We start from the raw sequence: 27,076 nt of genomic DNA, 5'->3' as shown, positions 1-27,076 counted from the left end.
CATGTGTGTAGTATAGTTATAGGTATGTGCTCCTGGGCGCACATGAATGTGTGTGTATGTGGAGGTCAGTGGCTTACATCAGTTGTCTTCTTTAATTGTTCTCCACTTAAAAAAACTAACCTTAGGTATATTTACTTTATGTATGTGAGTATTTTGCCTGCTTATGTGTTTGGTGCTCTCAGAGGTCAGTAGAGAGCATTGGTCCTCTGGAACTGGAATTACAGGAAGTTATGAGCTGGAAGTTACAGGAAGTTATGGGTGCTGGGAACGGAAGCCAGGTCTTCTGCAAGAGCAGCCAGTGTGCTTAACCACTGAGCCATCCCTCCATCCCCCAACTTTATCCTTTCTGAGATAGGATCTCCCACTGAACAAGTGTTCGATAACTGGCTGGCCTGGATTGGCAGAACTCCAGATCTGCTCCAGCCTCTGTTCCCCGCTACCCAGGATTACAGTCACGGCGACTACACTAGCATTTTACAAGTGCTAGGGGACTGAAGTCATTTCCTCAAGATGGTAACAGGAAAAGCAGAAGTTCAGGGTCATCCTTGGTTACAGATTTTGTTTGAGGTCAGCCTAGGCTGCACGAGACTGTCTTTAAAAAAACAACAAGAAAACAAACAAAAAGCAAAACCAATGTAGTTAACTGAGCTATCATCTTTCTCTTATGATGTGATGTGCAATGCTTTTATTACATGAGTTAGCAAATTTTTTTAATAAAGGACCCAGCAGTAAATGTTTTAAGCTTTGTGGGAAAGGTAAGGTCACACCGCCTCCTAACTCTGTGCCACCCTTTCCCAACCTCTTAACAAAGTAAAAAGCCATTCCTAGCTGGAGGGCTTCTTCAGAAACAGGTCTGACAGGTCTGTTAGTGAGAAACTCTATTGAGTTCACACTGTGTTAGATTTTAGTTACGGCCACTAATTATAAAGACTTATATGAAAAAAGAATACATGGCTAACTAAAGGAACCGTGTATGTTGATTCCTGTCCTACAGTAAAAGATTTTCAAGTGAAACAGTACAAGTCACTTTAGTTTTGATTATACTTCTGAGTGAAACTGGTCTGTTGAGCCAAGGACAGACACTGTCCCCACACCCATCTCCAGATAGTGTCTGAATAACTTGGTTGGTTGCAGCACAATTCATAACAGAGATATTATTGAGTCTCTAACATTATACATATGGGTTTTGTTAAATCCCAAGGTAAAGGCGATGACCACTGAGTCCAAACAAACTCTTTTTCTAAATACATCTTGAGACTAGACTGGAACTCGGTGACACTGTTCGTAGCTGGATGGCTTCAAACATGCTATCCAGAGAGCTTGCAATCACTTTTGAGACAGGGTCTCACACTGTAGCACACATTAACATGGGCCACATGAAGCTACGTGAGATTGTAACCTCAGTCCTTTGAGGCTCATAAATGAGCCTCAGCTTCTTGAGTGTTGGGATTACAGGTGTAAAAATATCTGTTTACTTCTAGGGTTTGATCAAGGTCACTATGTCAGTGATCCAAAATTATCCTATTATACTGTGCTGCTGTGAACATGGGGAGATAGAAATTTTCATGCTTTGGTCTTAGCAGTATAAACTGACATTTCTTTGAAAGTTGATTAGGCAATATTTATTAGAATAAAAAAAAAATGTACCTACTCTGACCCAGTTCTTTTGTTTCTGGGAATTTACCAAGTGAGTACAGTGCTGCATTGTTCATAAGCAAAATACTGGAAATAACTTAAAAGGCCCATCAATGGAGCTCTGTTTAAATGATTAATTATGGTCCAAGCCTGGTGCGATGGTACATGCCCGCAGGCCCTACTGTCAGGAAAAAAACAAAATAATACAAAACACAGTACAGAGTTGGAGGACAGCCTGGGCTACACAGCAAAACCCAGTCTCAGAGAAAAATTATGATTCACATATAATATTATATACTCCTTTAAACTCATGAGAATTACTTCAGAACCATTGAAAAAAAGCAACTGGGTCTTATGTAGCCCGGGTTGGCCTTGAACTCTATGTAGTTAAGGACATCACTGAACTCCTGACTGTTTTGTCTCTGCCTCCCAAGCACTGGGATCACAGGACTGTGGTGTCATTCCTGGTGTGGCTTCTTTCCTTTTATTTTTAAATTTTATAAACTTTTTTTTTCTTTGTTGAGACAGGGCTTCGCCTGGCAGATTTAATAAACTTTATTATAAAAAAAAGTTTTAAAATAAGTCCTGGAGCTCTCTATGTAGAGTAGGCTGGCCTTGGATTCACAGAGGTCCTCCTGCATCTGCTTCCTCAGTGCTGGGGTTAAAAGTGTGTGCCACCACGGCCAGCAGATTGACACCTACTTTTTGGTTAATGACTGACCAACTTTTAAAAATTATTTTAAAAAACTATGTGACTTTGTCTCTGCATGAGAATGCAGGTACCCAAGAACGCCAGAAGAGGGCGGGTGTCAGATCCCCTGAACTGGAATTAGGTGGTTGTGAGCCGCCTGTCACAGGCGCTGGGAACCAAACTCTAGTCCTCCAGAAGAGCAGAGCAGAATGCACTTCTTTCTTTCTTTCTTTCTTTCTTTCTTTCTTTCTTTCTTTCTTTCTTTCTTTCTTTCTTTCTTTCTTTTCTTCCTTCCTTCCTTCCTTCCTTCCTTCCTTCCTTCCTTCCTTCCTTCTTTCTTTCTTTCTTTCTTTCTTTCTAGATTTTGAGACAGGGTTTCTCTCCATAGCCCTGGCTGTCCTGGACTCAGTTTGTAGACCAGGCTGGCTTTGAGCTCATAGAGATTCACCTGCCTCTGCCTCCCAAGAGCTGGTATCAAAGGAGTGCCCTGCCACCAGCACCCAGCCAGTATGCACTAACCACTGACCCATTTCTTCAGTCTTTAGTATCTCAAAACATACTAAACATATTGAGAGCACTACAGTACTCATCATCATCCCATTCAGCAATTGAAAATTTCTTTATTTTTTGCTGCCATTTTACCCTGGTAGGCATTTCTTATATTGGATTTCTTCATACAAAGGGACAATCGACAAAATAATATTTGATATCACTTACTCCATTACCTAATGTCCTTGTCTCAAAAAAAAAAAAAAGTCATTTATAATTGGTTAGTTTGAAGCTATATCTAAACAAGGTCCACACACATTTGTACCTTTGGTTAGGGTGTCTCTAGGCACTTTTTTTTTTTTCTCAAGATAGGATTTTTCTTTATAGACCAGGCTAGTCTCAAACTCAGAGTTCCTCCTGCTTCTGCCTCCCAAATGCTGAGATTAAAGTCGTGCACCACCACTGGCTGTTTCTAGGCCTTAAATCTGAGCAGTCTGCCCCCCTTAAAAATGACGATTATTATTTTTTAAATGCTGGGATACTCTGCTGTCCTTGGAACCAAACAATGGTCATCTTCAGGAAGTTGGCTGTGCTCACAGGCAAAGATCATCCCCTCATGGGGGTCTTGGAGCTCTCTCACCTGCGTATCCAGCCATCCTATACCACCTGTTGTATGTAATTCTGCCTTAATTGCATGTGGCCTGGGATGGGCTAGCACATAGGCTGGGGACTACTAGGAGACTGGGCTCTTTCTACGCCTGGAAGCCTTCATTCCTACTGGGTAAAAGACGTTCCAGTGCAACCTTAATTCGGAGAGAGTGATCACCTACATGCCTGTAAAGTGACCTGGCACGTATGTTCTGTAAATGAGCCCAATAAACTTAATTTGTGCCTCAGGGGGAACTTTCCTTTGCTTTGTGTGTGTGTGTGTGTGTGTGTGTGTGTGTGTGCGCGTGTGTGACACAGAGGAATTTTTTAGCAGCAAACACCATGTTCTAGTTGCAGAACTACAACTTATATATGCAAATACTTTACTGGGGGAAAGATCCGAAAAGTGTAAGGGAACCAAATACTGTGTATTCCAGAGTCCTGGAATCCTGGCGCTTTGAACTGCCGCGAATGGTTACAACAGCCAGTTATTTACAAATTCATACAATCCTCGTAGGGTAACCCGCAGTCCTCGTTTTAGGACTGACCCAAGACAAGCCACAATTCTGGGCTTGGTAGCAGCGGCCTCTACAGCAGGGCCAAGAGCAAGGAGAAGGCTCTTTCACGGTGAGCCCAGAAGGTCTCCTCCGAATACACTCAGAAACAGGAGCAAGCGGCGGTGGCGGTCGTGCGGAGGGAGCGTTAGAGAGGGTGAGGGACGCGAATCAGACTGGGCGCGGGAGCGGGAGGGAGGACCAGCGTCGGCGGACAGAAGCCCGGAGGTCGTGGGGTGCAGTCGGCTCGAGAGCGTAGAATCCAGCCCAGCAGGCCGACGGGCCCCCAGCCTCCGCGGGCGTCGGCGGCGCAGGCTGCAGCCGGCTTCTCCAGGGGCTGGGACAAGCTGGAACCCGGGTACTTACCGGGCACTGACTGCAGGAACAGCCTCCCCACGCCCCACCGCGCCCCTAGCGAGTGACTCACCGCCCGGAGCGACGGGACGCGTCACGACTCAAGTCCCGCGCCTCCGCCGTGGGAAGTAGTCCCCAGCCCCTCCCAGTGCTGTGCGCGCAGCCAATCCCTGCGGAGAGGGGCGTGGCCAACGCGGGCCCCGAGGATTCCTCCGCCCAAGTTCGCGGTGGTGAGGCCGGGGGTGTCGCCATTTTGGATGCTGTGCGGCTGTCGGAAGTCAGTCTCTTCCGTTCTCAGGCCCGAGGATCCCTCCAGGTGAGCGTGCCCTCCTCTGCCACCCTTGTCGGCCTTTCTGTTCTCCGCCCCGCACTGACCGGACCCCGGCCGGCGTGGGGACCGTGAGGGCGCACCATCCGCCCGTGTCAACGGGGAGGAAGGGGAAAGCGCTGGCAGCGGGGGTCAGGCCTGAGGTCGGGCTCCGGCCGCGGGGGCGCGGGGGACCGTGGCACGGGCGCTGGCGTGACCTGGGCTCAGAGGGGACACCCCCCGCTGCGTCGTCGGGTCGGGACCCCCGGGAAGGCCCTGTCTGCGCCGCCGCGATCGTTGCGCGGTGAGTCAGGCTCGGATGGCCGGTGCCAGCCCCGCTCCTCTTCCGGATGCTGGGGTCAGGCGTGGCTCTCAGCACCTTGAACTTGGATGCGGACCTCCCTGCTCCGGGCTGGGACTGTAGGCTGACCGCAGAGGGAGGCTGCGGCTGCCAAAGGCTGTGCCTGTGTAGTCCGGTGGTGAATCTCAGAGGAGATTGTGATTTCTTTTGTTATCCTTTCGTGGTGTTTCGGGTTTTTCTTCTTTTTTTACTACGAGAACAAAGCAGTATAACTCCTCCGTCATACCTGAAAAACAATCAACTTAACGCCATTCTTGTTTCGATAACACTTTTCCTTGTGCATGCATTTTTACAGCCTAATAAAACCTTAGGTGATACATTTAAAAAACATCTCACACCCCTAAAGCCTTTTTTTTTTTTTCTTTTTTGACCTTTGTGGGGAACTTCACAGCGTCCTCATGCAGCTTCTTCACATTCTCACTTGATAAAAATACAGTTTTCTTCTCCTAACTACTTTTTGTAGCTACTCTCTTTTCTTCCTGTGCCGCTGGATTCAATCAAGACCTGCACCTCTAGAATCTTTGAGGTAGACTCTGGTCCACTTAATTGAAGCTCTTCTCAGGATCAAGTCTCAGTTATATGTAACTTATTGGGGTTTAAAGTAAAACTGCAGAACAAAGTGTAGTCCAAGTTATTTCGAGTGGAACCCTTAAATTACTGATGCGGTTTTCTTTTTTTTTCCTTTAAATATTTATTTTTATTTTATGTATATGGTGTTTTGCTTTCATGTATATCTGTGCATCACACGTGTGCTTGGTGCCTGTGGAGTTCAGAAGTGGGTTTCAGATCACCTGGAACTGGAGTTATGGATAGTCGTGAGCTACCATGTGGGTGTGGAGAATTGAACCCAGGTCTTGTCCAGCCAACATCTTAGAATGAATGAAGAGCTGGATTGAATAAAGAGGAGGAGGCTCATGTGGCCAAACCTGATAAGAGTTTGATTTTCAGTCCCTCCAAGATAGGAAGAAAACCCACAGTTGTTCCACACTTGTGCCGTGGCCCTTGCATATGCACACACACATAGAATTTGAAAATAGTTCTTTCTTAAGTTGGCTCTCTCAGCTGTTTTATTCAGTCGTTAATAGCCAATACAGAACATCTTAGCCGACGTCCTGTCTGCTGAATTGATGAGTTACCAAGGGAGGCATATTGAACCTTCTAACTGTAATTAGATTGTCATTTCTTTTTGCTATGTGTCAATTTTTGTTTCATATGTTTTGAATGTTCTCATGAAAGGCACTCAGAAATTACAGTTGTGTTTTCTTGGTTAACTCACCCTTATTGTGAACAGTTGTTTTTTGTTTGTTTGTTTTGTTCATTCTGACACTTTTGAGACAGTTTTTGTTGTGTAGTCTAGGCTGTTTTCACACTCATGATCCTTCCTGCCTCTGTTTCTTAATGCTGGGAATCCAGGTATGCATCAGTACCCTTTTTAAAAAATATTATTTTATGTTATGAATATTTTGCTTCCATGTATGTCTGTATCATGTGCATGCCAGGTTCCCTGATTGGCCAAAAAGAAGGCATCAGGTACCTGGGAATGGAGTTAACAAACAGTTGTGAGCCACTGTGTAGGTCCAAGGAATACAACCTAGGGTCATGTGGAAGAGGGGCCAGTGAATGCTTTTAACTGATGTAATGAACCATCTCTTCAAGTCCCTGTACAACCACTCTTGACATCGCTTGTTATTTGGTTTTTGTTGTTGCTGTTTTTAAGACAGAGTGTCACTATATAGCCCAAGATAGCATGGAGCTTACTATGTAAACCAGGCTGGTTTCAAACTCAGATTCTCCTGCATCTGCCTCCTAAACTGCTGGTATTAACTTTCTTTGCCACCACATCTGCTTACTACTTTGGCTACCTTTTAGGTTTTTGGTCAGTTTTTAGTATTCTTCTCCTCCTCACCCCCATAGGTTTTCTCTGTGTAGCCTAGGCTGTCCTGGACTTGCTTTGTAGACCAGGCTGGCTTTGAATTCAGAGATCCACCTGCTTCTGCTTCCTGAGTACTGGGATTACAGGCCTGCGCCACTGCGCCTGGCTTAGTATTCTGGTTTAAAGCCTGGCGTGTTTTAACGTAGAGATTGCTGAAGGGTGAGAGTGCTTATTGCTTTTCCAGACCCTAGTTTTGGTTCCCAGGACCTATTTCTGGTGTCTTACAACCACCTGTAACTTCAGCTCCAAGGGATCCTCATGCCCTCTTCTGGCCTGTTGACACTCACCCACATGTGGCGTGCATATACAGAAATACACATACACATGAATAAAAATACAAATCTTTGAAGTATTTGTGTGTGTCTGTGTGAGTGCTATGGAGGTGATAGATGTGGCTGTTTTTAGAGTCAGCATTTTTCCACTTCTGGTAGAATGCAGAAATATTCCTATTACATAGGTTGTTTCAGCTTCCTCCCCTTATAGAATGGTTATTTTAAGTATTACATTTATGTATTTTGAAAATCCCATAAAAATACTGGTTTTGTTCTAAACTATCAAGTTCAACAGAGTTGAGAGAAACAATCTATTAAGGTTATTCATCCAGTTGTCATTTCTGTATATGTGTGTTGGAGGGGTGGCACAGGCGGTGCTGTGTGTTCACATCAGAGGATTATGGAATTGGTTTTCTTCTTCCACTCTGTTGTGGCTTCTGGTGCTAGAACTCAGATCGCCAGGCTTGCCAGTGGGCACTTTGACATGGAGCCGTCTCACTGGCCTTTTCCTTAGCTGTTCTTTTACAGCAGTTCTGTTGAGGACAAAACTTCATTCCCTCATGGGATCATGTCTTGTTTCACCTTTAATTCGGAGGGATATTTTGCTGGATGTAAGGTTTCTGGGTTGATGGTTCCTTTTTGTCAGTATTTTTAAAATGACTCTTTTCTTTTGGTCTCTATGATCTCAGGTGAAATTATAGCTTGTCCTCTCCTTTCTCATTTTTGGGATCTTGGATTTGTTGCTGGGCTGCCCTTTGTCCCAAGCAGCAATAGGTTCATGCCACAATGTCTGGTCATCTGAATACATACACTAGAGGTAATAGGTAATATATTTTATCTAGCTTTACTCAGTTTTTTTTTTTTATTATTATTATTATCTATGGTTGGGAGTGGTAGCACATACCAGCACATGGGGAGGCAGAGGCAAAGTTCAAAGCCAGCTTGGTCTAGATTGAGTTCCAGGACAGCTAGGGCTACACAGAGAAGCCTTATTTCAGGGAAAAAATAAATCTCTGGCTCTGATTTCAGCAGTTTGATTATGATGAGATGGGGCGTGAATCTCTAGGTTTTATTGTGTTTGGAGTTTTTTGAGTCTCTGTGTGTATGTGTGTTAATTTAGGGGAATTCTAGCTAGTAGAAGTTTTATCAAGTAGCTTTTTTTAACTTTTATTTTTGCACAGTACAAAAGCTCAAATATAGGGCACCTTGTAAATGCTTTAGCACTGAGTTATATTCCCAGCCCCTCTGGAATTTGGTACAAACATTAGACTCTTGTATTGTTTTGATAATATTTGAGGCTTTGTTTATTACAATTTTTGAGATTATAAGTACATTTCCCCCTTCCCTTTCCTTTTCCCAAGCTGTCTTGTATACCCTTCCCTGCTGTCCTTCAAATTAATGGTGTCCTTTTCATACTTTGTTGTGCTACCCACCCCATTTCTGTATGTAGCCCTGGCTGTCCTGGAACTCACTCTATAGACCAGGCTAGTCTCAGAGAGGCTGGAACTCAGAGATCCAGCTGCCTCTGCCTCCCTAGTGCTGGGATTAAAGGCATGGGCCCTATCACCTGGTGTACTTTGTTCATTTTTATTTGTGTGTGTTTATGAGTTAGGTATCTCTCTCTCTTTGGTGTATATGCACATGTATGTGCAAGAACACACTTATGTTCTTTCATGGAGTCCTGAAGTGGGTATCTGGTGCCCTTTCCACATTGTCTTTTTTTTTTTTTTTTTTTTTTAGTATTTATTTATTACATATACAGTGTTCTGTCTGCATGTACACCTGCATGCCAGAAGAGGGTGCTTGATCTAGATGGTTGTAAGCCACCCTGTGGTTGATGGGAACTGAACTAGGACCTCTGGAAGAACAGCCAGTAGAAGTGCTCTAAACCTCTGAGCCATCTCTCCAGCTCCCCCCACCTTTATTTGAGGAGGGTTGTCTCTACGAACCTGGGACTCAGATTTTCTTGGTGAGGCTGGAAGCTAGCAAGTTTCAGTAAGCCTGGATCCACTCAGATCAGTGCTAGGGTCACAGGCATATGTGGGGTGTCTTTGCTGGGATGCAAACTCCCATGCTCATGGTTGTACAAGCACTGATCCAACTATGGTTTTGTTTATTTTTATCAGAATGTTTTTTCATAATACTTTAATTGTTTGGGACTTTCAAATTATGCACCCCATCACACTGACTTCCCAGTCCTCCCATGTCCACCCCCACCCTTAGGATCCTCCCCCCAGAAAGAAGAACCTCCAAGTTCAATTTGTATTACCTATATATAAACTCACTGGAGCATGGTCAAACTCCCAGTAGCCAGCCCCTTAAAGAAAACAGTCCTTCCCCACCTGTACCCCTGCCAGAAGCCAGCAATCACAGAGACTCATGTCAGCACCCTTATCACAATTTTTAAGAGATTTCTTCGGTGATTTCCTGTGTAGGTTGTTACTTTTTGGAGGAAGGGATCATTACCAATTTTTTTAATAGTTCTCTTAAAAATATTATCATTATTTATTACAGTTTATTTACTTTGTATCATGGCTGTAGCCCCCTCCATCCCCTTCCAGCCATCCTTCTTCCTCCCTATGCTCCTCCCCTAGACCACTGATAGGGCAGGTCCTCCTCCCTTACTATCTGACCCTTGCCTATCAGGTCTCATCGGGGTTATCTGGATCCTCTTTCTCTGGGGTCTTGCAAGCCCACCCCACCAGGGGCAGATGATTAAAGAGCAGGCAACCGAGTTCATGTCAGAGACATTGTCATGGCAATGTCATGAACATTACTAGGGGATCCCCATGGGCTACATCTGAGCAGGGGTTCTAGGTCCCCTCCACGCGATCCTTGGTTGGTTCATCAGTCTCTGCAGGCCCCCTGGGCCCAGATTTTTTTTTTTTGGCTCTCGTGGTCTCTTTGTGGATCTTTCATCCCCTCCATATCTTTCTATCTCTCCCCTCTTCCATAAGATTCCCTGCATTCTCCCCAAAGTTTGGCTATGAGTCTCAGCATCTGCTTCTGTACCCTGCTGGGGAGGGTCTTTCAGAGGCCCTCTGTGGTACATTCCTGTTCTGTTCCCTGTCTTCTCCTGCTTCAGATGTCTATCCTGTTTGCACTTCTGAGTGAGGATTGATCATCTTACCCAGGGTCCTCTTTGTTTTTTCTCTCTCTCTTTCTTTTCTTTTCTTTCTTTCTTTCTTTCTTTCTTTCTTTCTTTCTTTCTTTCTTTCTTTCTTCTTTCCCTCCCTTCCTTCCTTCCTTCCTTCCTTTTTTTTTTTTTTTTGTTTGTTTTTTGAGACAGGGTTTCTCTGTATAGCTCTGCCTGTCCGAAAACTTGCTCCATAGACCAGGCTAGCCTTGGACTCAAAGAGATCCACCTCCTCAGTGCTGGAATTAAAGGGGTGTGCCACCACCTTCCAGCTAATATAGTTTCTTTTTCAAGTTTTAGACTTCTACTGATCTCTCTTTAAGTCTGCTGACTCTTCTGTTTCCAATCTGTTGTTGATCCTCTATATCAAGTTTCTTACCGTTCTAATATTTCTATTTGTTTCTTTAAATTATGTTTTTAATTTTTGCATCTCCCTAAGTACACCATGAGCACAACTGTGAAAGTCAAAAGAGGGTGCCAGCTCCCCTGAAACTGTACAAAGACAGTTTTAAGACAGTGTATTGGTGTTGAGAACCAGCCCAAGTCCTCTGCAAAAGCAGCAAGTGCTCTTAACCATCATTCCAGCTCTTGTTTTCACACTTTTAAAATATAGACATGACTAAAATTTTGTTTTGATATGTTGTAGAATTGACATAGATTGCAACATAGACTGCTTAAGAACCACTGAAATCTTAGCAATTTTCTGCCCCAACTTACAACTCTGCGTTATGCCCTAATTTTTTTTTATCTTTTGACTTTGTGACAACTTCCAAACAGGTAGCTGGCAAGGTCATAGTAAACTCTACAACATAATTTTTTCTTTGGATCACTTATTACGGTTTTTTAATTAGTGATATGATACATTTCTGACTTATAGATTCCATAAGAACAGTGACTTTTCTTTTTAGATTTATCTGTTTTATGTATATGAGTGTTTGATCAAATGGAGGTCTGAGCACCCTGTGCGTGCCTGCCGCTCAGGTAAGCTAGAAGGCGGCAGTGGGTCTGCAACTGGAGTTACAGATGGTTGTGAGCTGTCTATCATGTTGGTGCTGGCAATTAAATCCAGGTCTCCTGAAAGAAGTGCTCTTAACCACCAAGCCATCGCTAGGCTTGTTAGAGTATGGATGGCACTCGTTACATACGTGTAGAAGAGGCTGATTGAGCATGTAGAGCCCCGAGGTGAACCTCCTGTGTTGTTCCTCAGGAGCCGTCAACCTTGTTTTTTGAGACAGGCTCTTAACTGGAAACCTGGAGCTCACCTCGTCGACTGGGTGGCCACTGAACCCCAGGAACCTGCCTGTCTGCCTCCCCGGCACTGGGATTACAACCCTGTGCCACCATGCCCAGCTTTTTATGTAGATGTTGGGAACTGAACTCAAATTGTTAGATTTGAGCAGCAAGTACTCTGCCAACTAAACAGTCTCTGCAGTCCCTCCTACCATACCCTCATCTTCTTTTCTTTATAACTTTTATCCTTCTCGCATACATTATATTCTGATCACAGTTTCCTCTCCCTCCACTCCTCCTAGTTCCTCTCGCATCTCCCCTCTCCCTCAGATCCGCCCCCCCCCCAAAAAAAAAGAGCAGGACTCCCAGGAATAGCCACCAAATGTGGCCTAACAAGATACAATAAGACTGTTGGGCACAAACCCACATATCACATCTGGATATGGTAACCCAGTAGGAGAAAAAGAGTTCCAAGCACAGTCAAAAGAGTCAGACGCACCCCCTCATACTTCCATTGTTGGGAGTCCCACAAGAACACCAAGCTGTACAGCCATAAGGACTTAGCTTAGACCCACACAGGGCCCATGTTTGTCTGTTGCTTCGGTTTCTGTGAGCCGCTATGAGCCCTGCTTAGTTGATTCTGTGGCCCATGCTCTCACGGTGTCCTTGACCACCTTGGCTTCTACAATCCTTTTTCCCTTTTCTGCGGCCACACCCCCGTTTTCATTTAGGTCTTGTACATGTGATCTGAGCTCTATTACAGTTTATAGTTTAATAAAGAACTAAGTAGTACGTGGTATATTTACCTGGGGTTTAGTTTCAGATGCATTTAGGTTTTAAATTAATAGCTCTCCCTATATTACTCAGTCTGGAACTATTAAGACTCAAGGACTCTTACCACCTCTTTCTTCAGAGTTTAGGGCTACAAATGCCATACCCGGCTTTAGGTTTTATTCTTATTTAAGTTTTATTCTTAGTTCTGCACATATTTGATGGCTGATTTGGTGTAGGTGACTAGAGAGTAAATGATAGTAGTTGTTAATGCTTTTCTTTCTTCCTATTCCCTATTCATCTCTGCTTATGAATGCCGGAGAGTATTGATGCTGTTTAGGCCTACCAACATATATTTTGGTAGAGTATTGGGCTTTTGACTCTCAGAAAGCTTCTTGTTTGCTGGAAGCTGGGATTTTACACATACCAAGCCTTGTGCTTGGGAGGTTTGGGGTTGAGACAGGGTCTTGACATGTGTCAACTTGTACCACCACATCAGGCTCACACTTCCCCTTTGCACGTCTTTGCTTTGTTCTTTAGGATGAGTGTATGCTTTGCTGTCAGGAGGACCTTTCATTACGATTGTCCTAAGAGTTTGGGTCATTTCTTTACAGTAAGTTTTTCACTCTTAGATGTGTTGAGGTTTTGGCAGGTCTTGTAAGGCCTCTGCTCACTAGTTACCAGTAGCCTCCCCGCCAGTTATGACAATGCAAGATGTCTTCAGTCACTCCCAACTGAGAGACCCTAGAATTATAGTCCTTTTCAAACACTATTATAGCTTGCTGGATTTTAATTTTTTCTTCAATAAAATATAATTTCCTTGTGAGAGGCAAAGGCCGTACTTACACTTTATTTCCAGTATCTAGCCTGAGTCTGACATATAATCTAATGCTTGTTGAACGGATTGAACATAATTCAGCATAATGGGTGAGAGATATTCTGTGGCATACAAGTTATCCAATGTTGTATAAAGGTTTCCAGAGGCAATTTCACAAAATGAAGTACCTTGTTGTCTTCTGGAAGTGCTTTTTACACAGGGAAAGACTAGTCCTACTGTTTGCATATTTTGTCTGTTTTATTTGCCTTTTCCTTGGTTACTTTGTCAGTTCTAGCTTCTGCTTGGATATTATATTATTTTAAAGTTTTGAGTCCAGAAATAAAATCTTGTACTGTCTTGAAATAGAATATACAGTAGTCAGTGTCCAGGGTGTGTCCTGATGCCCTGTGGTGGTTATGCTGACCGTTGGCTGTGGGGCAATTCTTGGTAATAGCGCTATTGTGGAATGTTATCGAGCAGGTTCCTGCGTGTGCTCTTCACCCCTGTGTAAGTTCTGGGCCTGAGGAGATGCTAATGACATTTCTGTGATACCAGGCAACAAGCTTTTCAGATTTAATAGAAAAACTTGAGAAATTAACATGTGGATATTTTGAATTTTGTTTTAACTTTGGCAAGCTTTAAGAAAGATTACCATTTTTGAAGTTTGTTTTTTTTAATGGGAGTACTTCTTGCCTTGTTTTCGTTTTTTTGTTGTTGTTTGTGCTTGTTTGTTTGTTTTTTTGAGACAGTTTGTCTCTGTAGCTGTGCTTATCTTGAAATTCATTATGTAGACCAGGCTGGCTTCAGACTCACAGAGATCTGCCTGCTTCTGCTTCCTGAGTGCTGGGGCTAAAGCTGTGCCCCACTTTGCCTGGCCTCCTTGTCTTTTTACTCACCCTGCTCCTGTTGCCCATGCCTATATATTAATTTTTTCTATTAGCAGATTCTCTCAGATTTCATACTTACTTGTTTCTGTTCAGTCAGTTCTTTGAACAATGGTAAAATGATATGTAAACAAGATGTTTAGATCATGTTATTGTTTTAGAAAAACACTAAGCTGAGGGGGTAGCTTAGTGGTAGAGATGTGCTTAGCATGTGCACAGCTCTGGGCTCAATTCCCAACACCAAAAGGAAAAAAGGAAAGAGACCACTATGGTTTATGTTGCTAGTCTGCCTCTGAGCTGTGCTAGTTCCTGAACTAATCTGGACTCATTTGTTCTGCCACTTTTCCAGGAGGAGCAGGACAGAATGCTGGGCTCTGGCTTCAAAGCTGAGCGCTTACGAGTCAATTTGAGATTAGTCATAAATCGTCTTAAACTGTTGGAGAAAAAAAAAAGTGAGTACTGTACCAACCTCATCATCTTTCTCCCCCTTTTTTTGGGCTGCCAGCAGCCCAAGCTGGATCCTTTAGGCTAGCCCTATGAGTCCTTCTCATAGCTTTGCAGTTAGGACACTTGTCTGCCTCCTATATAGAGTTAAACTGAAACACTCTTTGCAGAGAAAGGGTCTGCTTGATGACCCCTCTGTATTTATATGCTGTGCATCCATGGGCTTCACATCCATGCAGTCAGACAAATGCTGATCAGAAATATTTAGAGAAAAAAAATTAGTCTGTACTGAGTATGTACAGACTTCCTGTCATTATTCCAAAATAATGCATTATAACAACCATTTATGTAGCATTTCTGTTACACTGTGTAAGTAATCTAGATATGGTTTAAAGCATACAGCAGACTAAGCTTAGATGATCTGCACATTTTGTGCCATTTTACATGTCCCAAGCACTTTCTTGTGGTATGCAGAGGTACCCTGGAGCAGTGGCTCCTGAGTGGGAAATGTCAGCGTAAGTCCTAATCTCATCTGTACAGGGTGGCAAACTCTAGAGCATCATGAGAGTAGATGTGCTAAAGGAGTATGAGCTGGAGTGTTGTAGATGACAGCACCCATCTTCTCAGGCTTCTCTGGTGGGTGGAGGTCGGCCCACTAGCCAGGTCCTGGTGCACTACTGCTGTGTGACTGGAGTGGGGTTTGTGTCCCAGCGGAACTGGCTCAGAAAGCAAGAAAGGAGATTGCTGACTATCTGGCCGCTGGCAAGGATGAGCGAGCACGCATCCGTGTGGAGCACATTATCCGGGAGGACTACCTTGTGGAGGCCATGGAGATCCTGGAGCTCTACTGTGATCTGCTGCTGGCTCGGTTTGGCCTTATCCAGTCTATGAAGTAAGATATCTTGCCTCAGAAGCTAAACATACCTGGCATTGCAGTACAGCAGGTGAACGCTAAGATGTTCTTTCATATTTCCAAGGATCTTTTGTCTGTTACTGAAAACAGAATCTGAAGTGTCCCCAGGTTGAGTTTTGGTTCAGCTTGTCTAAGGTTTGTGGGCCTGGGGTTTCTCCAAAAGTAAAAGAGGGAAATGAAATGACTGGAACACCAGTTACCAGAAGATAGTATAATTTGTGAAATTACTTTGGATGTCATCTGGTGTACAATAGAAGAAATACGGTTGTCTTTGGCTTGTCGTAGAGGATATTAATTTATTTAATTTTTTTCTTCATTAGGGAGCTGGATTCTGGTCTGGCTGAATCTGTGTCTACGCTGATCTGGGCTGCTCCTCGGCTTCAGTCAGAAGTAGCTGAGTTGAAAATAGTGAGTACAAGCAGTTTCTGTAATATCTGTAGGTTTCATTTTTTTTTTAAATTTATTTTATTTTAATTTAATTATATTTTATTTTTTTTGACAAAGTCTTACTATGTCACTCTAGCTGGCCTGGAACTCATCTCAACCAGGCTGACCTCGAATTCACAGAAATCCACCTTTCTCTGCCTCTTTAGTGCTGAGATTAAAGGTATGTGCCACCATACCCCGTCTGTGTAGTTTTTTGTATCATTAGAAAAGTCTCTTTATCCCGGCGCTTGGGGAGGCAGGGGCACGCAGATCTCTGTGAGTTTGAGCCCACCTGTTCTACAAAGCAAGTCCAGGACAGCCAAGGCTACACAGAGAACCCCTGTCTCTAAAAACAAAAAGAAAAAAACAAACAAACCAAAAAAAGAAAAGTCTATTTATTTGCTTGGGTATCTTGTACACAACCTTTTGAAGTAGGCTTTGTTAATCAGTTACTCCTTTTCAGCTTTCTAAAGGGCTAGGTTTGTGTGCCAACAGTTGTGCCTTAAATTAGATTTTAGTTAAGTATGGTAATCCAGCCTTGATGCTTTGGAGGCTGAGGCAAGAGGGCATGAGTAAAAGCCAGCCTGGACTGCATTGCATGACCATGCCTCAAAAGAGGCAAGCCTCTGCGGAGGGACAGGCAGAAAACCTACATAGATTATACACATGTATGTATTTGACCTTATTTGTATACATGGAAAAACATTTTTCTTTGTATCATCTTGTTTTTGTGGTGCTGGGGCTCCAACCCAGGGCCTCACACACATGGAACAGGTGTCCATCACTGAGCTGTGTGCATCTCCGGAACATTTTTGTTTTGTTTTTAGATTTTTATGTGCATGAGTGTTTGCCTGCGTGCGTGAGTGCATGTGTGTGCATCGTGTCCATGCCTGGTTTCTTCAGAGGCCAGAAGAGGATGTCAGATTCCCTAGAACTTGTTATGGGCAGTCGTGAGCCACCTTAGCAAATGCTGTTTATTGCTGAGCCATCTGTCCCTTTTTTTTTTTTCTTTTTTTTTTTTTTTTTTTTTTTGAGACAGGTCGTCTTTGTTAGGTTTTCTATTGTTCTGAAGAGACAACATGTCTGTGACAACTCTTAAAAAGGAAAACATTTACTTTGGGGCTGGCTTACAGTTTCAGAGGTGTAGTCCATTATTGTCATGGCAGGGAATGTGGCAGCATTCTGGTAGACATGATGCTGGAGAAGGAGCTGAGAGTTCTGTGTGCAAGTTGGTGTGCAAGCAGCAGGAGGATACTAAGCCACACTGGACCTAGCTTGAGCATGTGAGACCTCAAAGCCCGCTTCCACAGTGATCCTTCTTCCAGCAAGGCCACACCTACTCCAACAAAGCCACACCTCGTAATAGTGCACTCCCTATGGTTCTATTGGGGCCATTTACATTCAGATTATCACACAGGCTCTCATATAACACAGGGTGGTTGTGAATTTGTTACATAGTTGAAAGTGACCTTGAACTTCTGATCCTTCTGCCTTTATTTCTCAAGTATTGGGATGGTAGGTGTGCTACAGACAGCTCACAGTTCTTACACAACTGTAAAGCATAAAACGGAAACATTTTAAGGTAGCACACTCTATGCTAAGGCAACTCCTTGCTTTGAAACCCTGTATTACTTTCTGTCATTTGCCTCTCTTCAGCTGTTACTGTACTCCTTACATTCTGCACTATTGACTCACTGTACTTTGCTTCAGGTTTGTGTATTGGCCATGTTTTAGCTCCAGGAGAACTTTATTTTATTTCTGTTCTTGTTGAGTTAACTTGTTTTGTTTCTTGCTATGTAGCCCTGGTTGCTCTCAGAGACTTGTGGTGGGGGCTCCTCCTGCCTCTGCCTCGTATTAGGGGTACAGGTATATGATACCATACCAAGTTTTTTGCTTAGTTACTTCTAATAATCTTTGAAGTATTGACAAAACATTGCCTTCTTTAGGGGCAACCGTACCTCACTTTTCTGCTCAGGTCTGATTTGCATGTTGTACCTTTTCTTCCCTTTTTTTTCCCTTTGGTTTTTTTGAGACAGAGTTTCTCTGTGTAGCCTTGGCTGTCCTGGAATCACTCTGTAGACCAGGCTGGCCTCGAACTCAGAGAGGTCCACCTGCCTTTGCCTCCTGAGCACTGGTATTAAAGGTGTGTGCCACCACTGCCCGGCTATGTTGTACCTTTTTTTAGTAGCATTTATCCTAGTTGCAGGTGGCCCTTTATTACGTCTTTTTTTTTTTTTTAAAGATTCATGCATTTATTATTTATACGGTATTCTTCCTGCCTGTGTGCTTGCAGGCCAGAAGAGATCTCATGGTTGTGAGCTACCATGTGGTTGCTGGGACTAGAACTCAGGACCTTTGGAAGAACAAACAGTGCTCTGAACCTCTAAGCCATCTCTCCAGCCCTGTTGGATGGTGATGGTGATGATGATTTTACACAGAGATTCTAAGACTCCCTAGAATAGTGTCTTGTTTTTTGAGACACTATTCATCCAGGTGTGGTGGTTCCTCAGGAAGCAAAAGCAGTTGAATCTCTGAGTTCGAGGTCAGCCTGGTCTAGAGTGAATTCCAGGATAGGTAGGGCTACAGAGAAACCCTGACTCAAAAACAAAACAACAAAAAGTAGACATTTTTTAAAAAACCCAGTAATAAAGATAAGTTTATTGTTGATAGGAGGAATTGTGAAGCTTTTTATGGGAATGGTTTCTGTTACGATTTTTCTTTTTCCTTGTAGGTTGCTGATCAGCTCTGTGCCAAATATAGCAAGGAATATGGCAAGTTGTGCAGGACCAACCAGATTGGGACTGTGAATGACAGGGTAATGAACCTGTCTGCTAAATAGGACAGGGTGGGACAGGTGGTTTATTACCAGCAGGCATTTGGGTTGTGCAGGGGCATGAAGGAGTTAGCTGGGGTTGTTTTATAGTGACGGGCAGAGGACACCTACGTGGCTGACAGTGGAATTTGGCCTTTTCCCTGTCTGGCACCTGACTGTGCTGCTTTTTCCTTTCCCTGCTCTGAGAGTTAGAAAGGCAGGAAGGAGAGTGGAAAGAAGGATTGGATGAGTGAAATGGGGACAGCGTTAGTGCTGGGTCTTTTCTCAGTGCCTGTCTTCATCTGTAACTAGAGTGAGGAGAGCATGCTCCCTGTAATGTGCCATTCAACTAGAGCAAAATAGCTCCTCAGTTTCTCCAGTAAAATGAGAGGAACTACAATTTTTAAGAAATGTGTTAGGGTTAGGCTGGTTGCTAATTAGATGCTTCTTAACATTGATCTTTTATTACAGCTAATGCATAAACTGAGTGTAGAAGCCCCACCCAAAATCCTCGTGGAGAGATACCTGATTGAAATTGCCAAGAATTACAATGTACCCTATGAACCTGACTCTGTGGTAATGGTGAGTTTATGCCAGAACACAAAGGAAAATGAGGTTGTGTATAGAACTTCTTGGGGGCGGGGAGCTATTATTTATACTAGCCAATTGTTGCTTGTAAGCCTTTTTCAGCCAGTATCTTCTTGTATAACAATAGATATGCTGTAAGCCTCATAGGGCACTTAAAGCTGGAGATTGAGTGAATGAAGGCATCTTGAGAATGCACAACCGTGACAGAACTGTAAAAGCATGGTATTTCTGCCTTTCAGTGAACTTGACGAAGTGGAGCATTACCCCAGACCTACGTAGTTCATTTATTGTGCTATGTGCGGGGAGTGCTCAGAAAGCTGAGTGGAGAAATGCGTGTAAAACAAATTCTCTGTCCTGCATATAATGATAAAGTTAGTGGGGTGCGGTATGGGAGATGCGCTTACACTAACCAGCCTCCAGCACACAAACACATCAGGGCAGCAGCATTTTCCCTGGCTGCAGGAGTATGGATGTGTGAAGCTCCCGAACTGAGAGTTCCTTCAGAGCTGGCCCTCTGCTGAAGAGAGTGTTCTTTCCTGGGGCGTTTTCTTCTGAACCTGGCCAGGGCGGGGATTTTTAAACTCTATAGTCTGCCTTTGCCCCTGTCTCGGAGACCTTTGTAGACCCCTTTTTTCGTAGGGAACTGTCTGAGGCTGTGGTACATCATTGCAGTGCAGTGTTCTCCCTAAACCTTCGCTTTCCCAAAAGGTGTTGATGTTGTGAACACTATTTTTGAAAGAAAAGTAGTATCAGGTTAGCAGAAAAGCAGTTAATCCCATTAACTAGGAGATAGAAGCAAGAAGATCAGTTCAAGGCTAGCCTGGGCTACATGAGACCAGAATAAACAACTTTTATGCTTATATGTGTATCTCTAGACTTTTTTAGGGAACTTGGCCATGGCCATGGATTAATAGGTGCTTATGTTTTTTTCTTAGGCAGAAGCTCCTGTTGGGGTGGATACAGATCTTATTGATGTTGGATTTACAGATGATGTGAAGAAAGGTGGCCCTGGAAGAGGAGGAGGGGGCGGGTTCACAGCCCCTGTTGGTGTACCTGATGGAACAGTGCCCATGCCCATGCCCATGCCCATGCCAATGCCAATGTCATCTCCAAATGCTCCCTTCTCATATCCACTGCCAAAAGGACCAGTAAGTGTGTATATATAAAGAAAGTGTGGGTGTAAGCTTTAGAATATGCGTGGAAGAGGACTCTGTAAGCACACTCAGGAGTTGCAGGTTTCCAGGAATACAGAACAGTAGGAATATCTGTATTAACTGAGTGATCAAGCAAGTGTATTGAAGGACTGTCAGATTCAGGGAAGTCCTGATTTCAGCTGCAAGCACTGAAGTAGAAAAATCTAAAGATAGTGCTAGGAAAACTCTTTTAGGAAAGGTTACTAAACACCTGGGACCTGTTACAGTAATGCTAGTACATCTTTCCCTGAAAGTGAAGAAATTCCTTTAGTACCAGGCTGAAAAGCCTTTGTTGATATGGTGTTTATCGTAGGTCATTGTTAGCAAAGAAGTGATCCATTTTTTTTTCTTGAGAGAAACACGGAAGTGCTTGATGTGGACTACCACGTGATCCTTTTGAGCCTTTCTTTGAGATCCTGAACATAAACATATATACATACATACCTACATCATACATACATGTGTGTATTCACACGTTTCTTTCCGTGCCATACAAAAGTTACACATTGGGAGCAGGGTTTCTGATACTGCTTTTCTCTTTCAGTCGGATTTCAGTGGATTGCCAGTGGGGACTTACCAGGCCTTTCCTAACATTCACCCACCTCAGATACCAGCAACTCCCCCATCGTATGAATCTGTAAGTGCCTGAGCCTCTTTGATAAACGGCAGGAGAATGAATCCCATGAAGAGAGCAAAATAATAACAGGGAAGGCAAACTTTTGATCAACTTAGTGTGGGTATTGCTCTTGCTTCGGGATTCTTTGTTGCTTTCATACTGCCCTGGAGATGGGGAGTGCTGTTGGTGGCATTTGTGGTGGGCATGCTATGTTGGCACTGAAGCTAGGAATCAGGAAGGAGCTGCTCTTAGGAAGTTACAGTACTCAGATGGGCATGGTGGCACATGCCTATAGTCTCAGCGCTTTGGAGGGTCAGGAGTTCAAAGTCAGCCTGGACTACATGAGCCCATCTAGAAAAGTAAAAAGGAAGCGGTGCTTTACTAGAGCATTAATGTAGATCATATGCTCTACTGAACTGCTGTATCACAGGGAGCTGCTGTAATATTTGATATTAATTTGATATTAAAATGTTTATTAGAGTGTCAGGTTTGTTTTTTTTTTTTTAATTTCTCAACATTCATGGGAAAGAATAGTAACAAGGTAATTTGACTTAGTCAAAAGTGTGCAGTTAGTCATTTTTGGCCTGTAGTGTTGATTTCACATTTTATTCTTGAAGCTAAAACTTACATAGAGCAAACCTGTGGCACAGGTCAGTAATCTTAGCAGCTTAGAAGCTGAAGTAGATCACAAATGTTAAACTTTGTTTCAAAATGAAAAGTAAAACAAAAACTAGGGAAGTAGTTCAATGGTGGGGTGCATGTCTGTTGTGGAAGAGGCCCTAGGTGCAGCACCAGTGCTTAGGGGTGTGGGGAAATTTTCATAAATGACTCATGTGGTAAAGATGCCTTGAACTGTGTAACAGCAGCTCTACCTCAGAATTACTTGTTTTCTGCCAGTGTTGCATAAACCTGCATGACTCATACATGCATTTGAGAGCCGATTCCAGCTTACGGTTTCCTTAGGAAACATGTTGGTGTGGGGTTGCTGTGTAATTACTCACATAGGAAGCTCTCCCTGATCCTTAGTTTGCTTATCATTCTTTTCCTTGGTTTCCATCTGTAGTTGGAAACTAAGTTTCCCTGGAACTAAACCCGGCCAACTGTTTGTGGAATGAGGTGGATCTTTATCAGTCCTCGAGGCCTTGGTTTGTATAGATTTACTAATTTGCTTTGCCTGGAAGCTGAGAAGTGTCACAGTGTGGTAAGGCTTTCTCTTTTTAGCAGTTCAGAGGTTGGCATGGTGTCTTACTCTGGTTCAGAGAAGTGTGGAGAGTAGGAAGCATACCTCTAGGAGCAGATTCTGTCACTTTTGGCAAACGGCTTAGCTTTTGGAAAGCAAGGAGCTGGTAACAGCGTTAGTACTTTGTCTAGAGATGCCATTCATTGCTTTTTCCTTTGCTAACAATCTTTGTTTTGCAGGTTGATGACATTAATGGTGATAAAAATATTTCTTCTGCACAGATTGTTGGTGAGTGTGTTTCAGAAAGCTGCTGAATCCTGTTCTCTTAACTGTTCCTGTCTCCATAGCGTTCTGCTTGTGGTCCATATCCTCTTTTCTAACAAAACTCAGGACTTGCTTTGAAACATAAGCTATTTTCCTAGCCCCAGTCGTCCAAGTTCTGTTTATCTTTAGTCACTTCAAGTATTTTTTAAAATACGTTTGTATTTTTCATTATTTAAATATATGTGGGTTTTATACACATGAGTGCATGTCCCTGTGGAGGCTGGTTGATCCTTCTGGGGCTACAGTGATAGGTGGGAGTTTTTTGTTTTGTTTTTGAGACAGGGTTTCTCTGTGTAGCCCTGACTGTCCTAGAACTCACGTTGTTCAGACCTCACAGAGATGCCTCTGCTTCCTAAGTGCTGGGATTAAAGGAGTGTGTCCTCCATGCCTAGCTTGACATGGTAGGTTTGACATGGATGGTAGGAGCTGAACTTGGGGCTTCTGGAAGAGTAACATGTGCTCTTAATGGCTGGCCCATCTCTCCAGCCCTCCCCCATTCTTTTTTTTTACCTTTATTTAATTGTTTTGTGTGCATATGTCTATATACCGTGTGCATTTATTGCCCTTGGAGACTAGAAGGAGCATTGGATCCCCTAGAACTGGAGTTACAGACTGTTGCTGGGTGCTAAGGATCAAACCTGGGCCTTCTAGAAGAGCTTTTAACCACTGAGCCATCATTCTAGTCCCCCACCCTAGTAGGTTTTTGAAGTGAGGTATTAAAAAAATTGTGTCGTAGTTTCTGTTGCAGTGATAAAACACCATTATCAAAAGCAACTTGAGGAAAGGGTTCATTTGTTTATATTCCTATGTCATAGTCCATTGTCAAAGTCAGCTCAGGATCTGGAGCCAGAAACCGAAGCAGAAGCCACGGAGGGATACTGTTTACCTGCTCAATCTCATAGCTTGCTCAATGCGATTTCTTTTCTTCTTTTTTTTTTAAAACTTTTTATTGATTCTTTGTGAATTTCACATCATGTACCCAATTCCATTCATCTCCCTGTCCCTTTGTACCCACCTTCCTCCCATCCCTGACCCTCTCCCCCCAAAAAAAACCCTTATTGTGGAAGCTATAGTGTGTTACAGTGCATCCCACAGTATATCCTTTGGTCCACACTTCTTTGCTTGCAAATGTTCATTCTCATGTGTCATTGGTATGGTTCAAGGCCTCTGGTCTCTGCTACCCTAGCAATACTGGGTCCTCACTGAGACTCTCCTCAGATAGTGTGTCACTGCCCTATGTCATGGAGATCCTACAGCTTTGGTTCTGTAGGACAGGCCCCTTCACATGCTCCAGCAGTCATAGATGGGGTAGATGTTGGCTTCAAAGCTCTGGACTGGGCCTTGGTGGTAGCTGAGCTGGTCAGCCTGCCATCTCTCTCTCACCCATACCATCAGGGCAAGCTTTCTAGCACTGCTCTGGCTGGCTAGCCCAATGGTGCCAACTCTCCCACTCATGCCCTTAGGGCCAGCTCATCCATATCCATGCCAGCATAGCCAGCTCTATTGTTCAGCCCAACTTCTTTATCTATCTATCTTCCTTTCTTCCTTCGTTCCTTCCTTTCTTTTTCTTTCTCTCCTTTCTTTCTTTCTTTCTTTCTTTCTTTCTTTCTTCTTTCTTCTTTCTTCTTTCTTCTTTCTCTTTCTCTTTCTTTTTTTTTGTTGTTGTTTTGTTTTTTGAGACAGGGTTTCTCTGTGTAGCCTTGGCTGTCCTGGAACTCACTCTGTAGACCATACTGACCTTGAATTCAGAGATCTACCTGCCTCTGCCTCCCGAGTGCTGGGATTAAAGGCATGTGCCACCACTGCCCAGTTCGGCCTGATAATACCTACCTAGGGAAGACATTGCCCACAGTGGGAGAGACCTCTCACATTAATCTGGTGGAGGCATTTTTTTAATTGAGAGTCCCTTTTCCCAAATGATTCTAGCTTGTGTCCAGTTGATATAAAACTAGCCAGCATAAAGGGCAAAATAGGGACAAAAAATGGGTGAATTTTCATAAAGCAGACATGTCCATGTACTTACTCAGTAAGTTAAAAAATAAAGTGCTAGGGCTGTAGAGTTGGCTCACTGGTTAAGAGATCTGGCTGTTCTTTCCAGAGGACCAGGTTCAGTTCCTAGCACCCTCAGGGCAGCTCAGAATTGTCAGTAACTCCAGCTCCAGGAGATCCAACATCCTCACACATGCAGGAAAAATACCAATTCACACAAAATAAAAATAAGTCATTGAAAAAAAAAAAATGCAGTGCTCCTAGCACCCCGGAAAGCATGTCTAAAATTAGAGAAGGTGGGTGTTGTGATGCACTGGGAGTCTGGGGCCATAAGCTCAGTGGTGTGGTACTTGCCCAGCATGTACAAATACCTGGACTTGATCTCCAGCATTGGAAGAGGAGAAGGAAGAAAAGAGCAAAATGGAAGACTGTATACAGAACAGACTTCTACTGTTACACCAGATAGTACTAGTGTTAGCATGACCTTGGGCTTCTTTATCCACTTGCTTCTCCCTCCCTGGTGCTGGCAGTTACAGGCATATGCCACCATGCTCAGTTGTCTGCAGTGCTTTGTGTATGCCAGGTACTCAGCTAACTGTGCTGCATCCCAGCCTCTCCTGCATTCCCCCCCTGCATTTTTTTTTTTTTTTTTTTTTGTCCTTGTGGGGATTTTGGTGGTAGATTTGTCAAAGGATGGCAGAGTCATTTTTCTGCCATTTGTAACATTGTGCTCTTTGCCCTCATTTAATTAGGACCCAAGCCAGATGCTCCTGTAAAGCCCCCTTCCAGAACTGTGGACAATCACAACACCTTTGTACTGCCAGAGTTGCCATCTGTGCCAGACACGCTCCCAACAGCATCTGCGGGAGCCAGTACCTCGGCGTCAGAAGACATAGACTTCGATGATCTTTCCCGGAGATTTGAGGAGCTAAAAAAGAAAACATAGGTCTCTCAAAGTAGGCAACAACCACATTGTGGAAGCTGATACTGAACAGTTCTTCCTTGTAACAGTGACTCTCCATAAAATTCCGGTTTCATCTGTTAACTGTCACTGAGCACTCTTCCTTGGGGCTCTCCTGCTGCTCTACCAATTGTGTTGCTTTCCAGTTCTCTAGTGATACTCAAAGACTAACAACTAGAGATTCTGGCTGGAGCAGTTGGCTCCTGTTCGCTCTCCTGTTGTCTGTCTTCTTGTCACATGGATCCTTGATTCTTTCCTGGACATTCTATTCCCAGGGAGTGAGAAGAGAAGTACTGTGGTAGAGTTGCCAGAGGCGGCTGGAGCATGGAAGAGAGTACCCTGTGATGTGTCTCAACCTTGACTTGTAAATACATCCCTCTGCATGGGGTGATTGTAGAGAGAATCAAGGCCACTGTGTGTTTTCTTAAGTGAGTTCGAAGGTGGCTCAGGAAGCCAATATCATGGTTCCTGGAAGCTGGGCCCTCTCATTTACATATACACTACTCCTTGCTGCAGGGTACTGTTCTACCTGGATCCAGTTGCAAAGTTCATTTGGAAAAGTTCTCTCTTGGTTCTACTGGATTCTCAGGGAGCCCTCTGTGGCCTTTTGCTTTGAGTGCTGTGTTTCCTTCAGGAAAGAGCAGCACTATAGAATTTGTTTTCCCCATAGCATGTTAGGAAGGAAGCACAGGTCCATCTAAGCCTAGGGTGGGCTTCCAGTTGCCTTAATAGAAGTACTCAAGTCTCTTGGGTAGAGATCTGGAAGCCCACAGGAGAGGAGGGGTACGTGTTTTCATTTGAAAACTTTAATGATTAAAGGAACCTTTACAAACTGTTATCTTAAGTTTTAGTGCCATGCAGCTGTAGTTCACTGCTTTCCTGGGTGGATGAGACTCTTTAATTCTTATGTGCTTCTTTGCCTACAGCCAAGGCTCTCCTTCCCCAAGAGGTTAGCTTTGGGACTAGAAGATGAGATTTTTGCTTATGTGTAATATTTCTGTACATACCTGTTTCAGGCAACTTCAGTGTTTTTGATTTGTTTTGTATCTCATAGCTCAGTAGCTGCTAATAAAGATCCCATGTCCTGCTTTCTCTGGTGTTGTCAATTGAATGAATGTGGATTTTAGTGGAGAACGCTTTGCCCAGGAGACCAATATTAGTGTATGAGCTAGATCCAGACCCTCAGGACTGCAGGTGCCCGGGGCTGTTGGGGTTCATTCTCCCTCTAGAGTGAGCTCAGATGGCGTCCATGCCTTTGCTTAGCTGCTACTCTACCTTTAATAAGCTGCGGGCGAGCACACTCTTGGGGCCTGAGTGCTGAGCATTCTGTTACCTGCTGGTTGGCAGTGGAGCAGTTTTGTGCTGTGTTCTTAGGGTATCATTATAACACTGCTGAAATCCACCAGCAAGATTGTGGAGACAAGGGGCTTTTGATTCTCACTAACATAAAGTGCTGTTCCTGTGATGAAGTGTAAAGTATTATCAATACAGTAAAGTGTAAGCCCTGCCAGGTGGTAATGAAATTAAGAGCGTTCGTTCATTATAAGA

General features: G+C 43.7%; 1 protein-coding gene across 1 annotated transcript; it reads left to right on the top strand.

The window, feature by feature from the left end:
• Positions 1-4,595: 4,595 nt before the first annotated feature.
• Positions 4,596-26,618, top strand: Ist1 (IST1 factor associated with ESCRT-III). The gene is made up of 10 exons (XM_055621516.1): positions 4,596-4,687; positions 14,432-14,534; positions 15,238-15,418; positions 15,760-15,847; positions 18,597-18,680; positions 19,149-19,259; positions 20,201-20,413; positions 21,003-21,095; positions 22,494-22,542; positions 25,320-26,618. Exons 2-10 carry the CDS (start codon positions 14,447-14,449, stop codon positions 25,511-25,513), a joined length of 1,101 nt encoding a protein of 366 aa, XP_055477491.1. The 5' UTR covers positions 4,596-4,687; positions 14,432-14,446; the 3' UTR covers positions 25,514-26,618.
• The last annotated feature ends 458 nt before the right edge of the window (positions 26,619-27,076 follow it).

This window comes from Psammomys obesus, unplaced genomic scaffold (genome assembly GCF_907164565.1).
Source record: "Psammomys obesus unplaced genomic scaffold, mPsaObe1.curated_primary_1811, whole genome shotgun sequence".
Lineage (NCBI taxonomy): Eukaryota > Metazoa > Chordata > Mammalia > Rodentia > Muridae > Psammomys > Psammomys obesus.
This window is presented reverse-complemented; position numbering and strand designations above follow the sequence as displayed.

Coding starts and splice junctions, on each gene's coding strand:
- Ist1 (XM_055621516.1), top strand. CDS start 14,447: ATGCTGGGCTCTGGCTTCAAAGCTGAGCGCTTACGAGTCAATTTGAGA. Junction 15,419..15,759: donor GGCCTTATCCAGTCTATGAA/GTAAGATATCTT, acceptor TTTCTTCATTAG/GGAGCTGGATTCTGGTCTGG. Junction 20,414..21,002: donor ATCCACTGCCAAAAGGACCA/GTAAGTGTGTAT, acceptor TTTCTCTTTCAG/TCGGATTTCAGTGGATTGCC.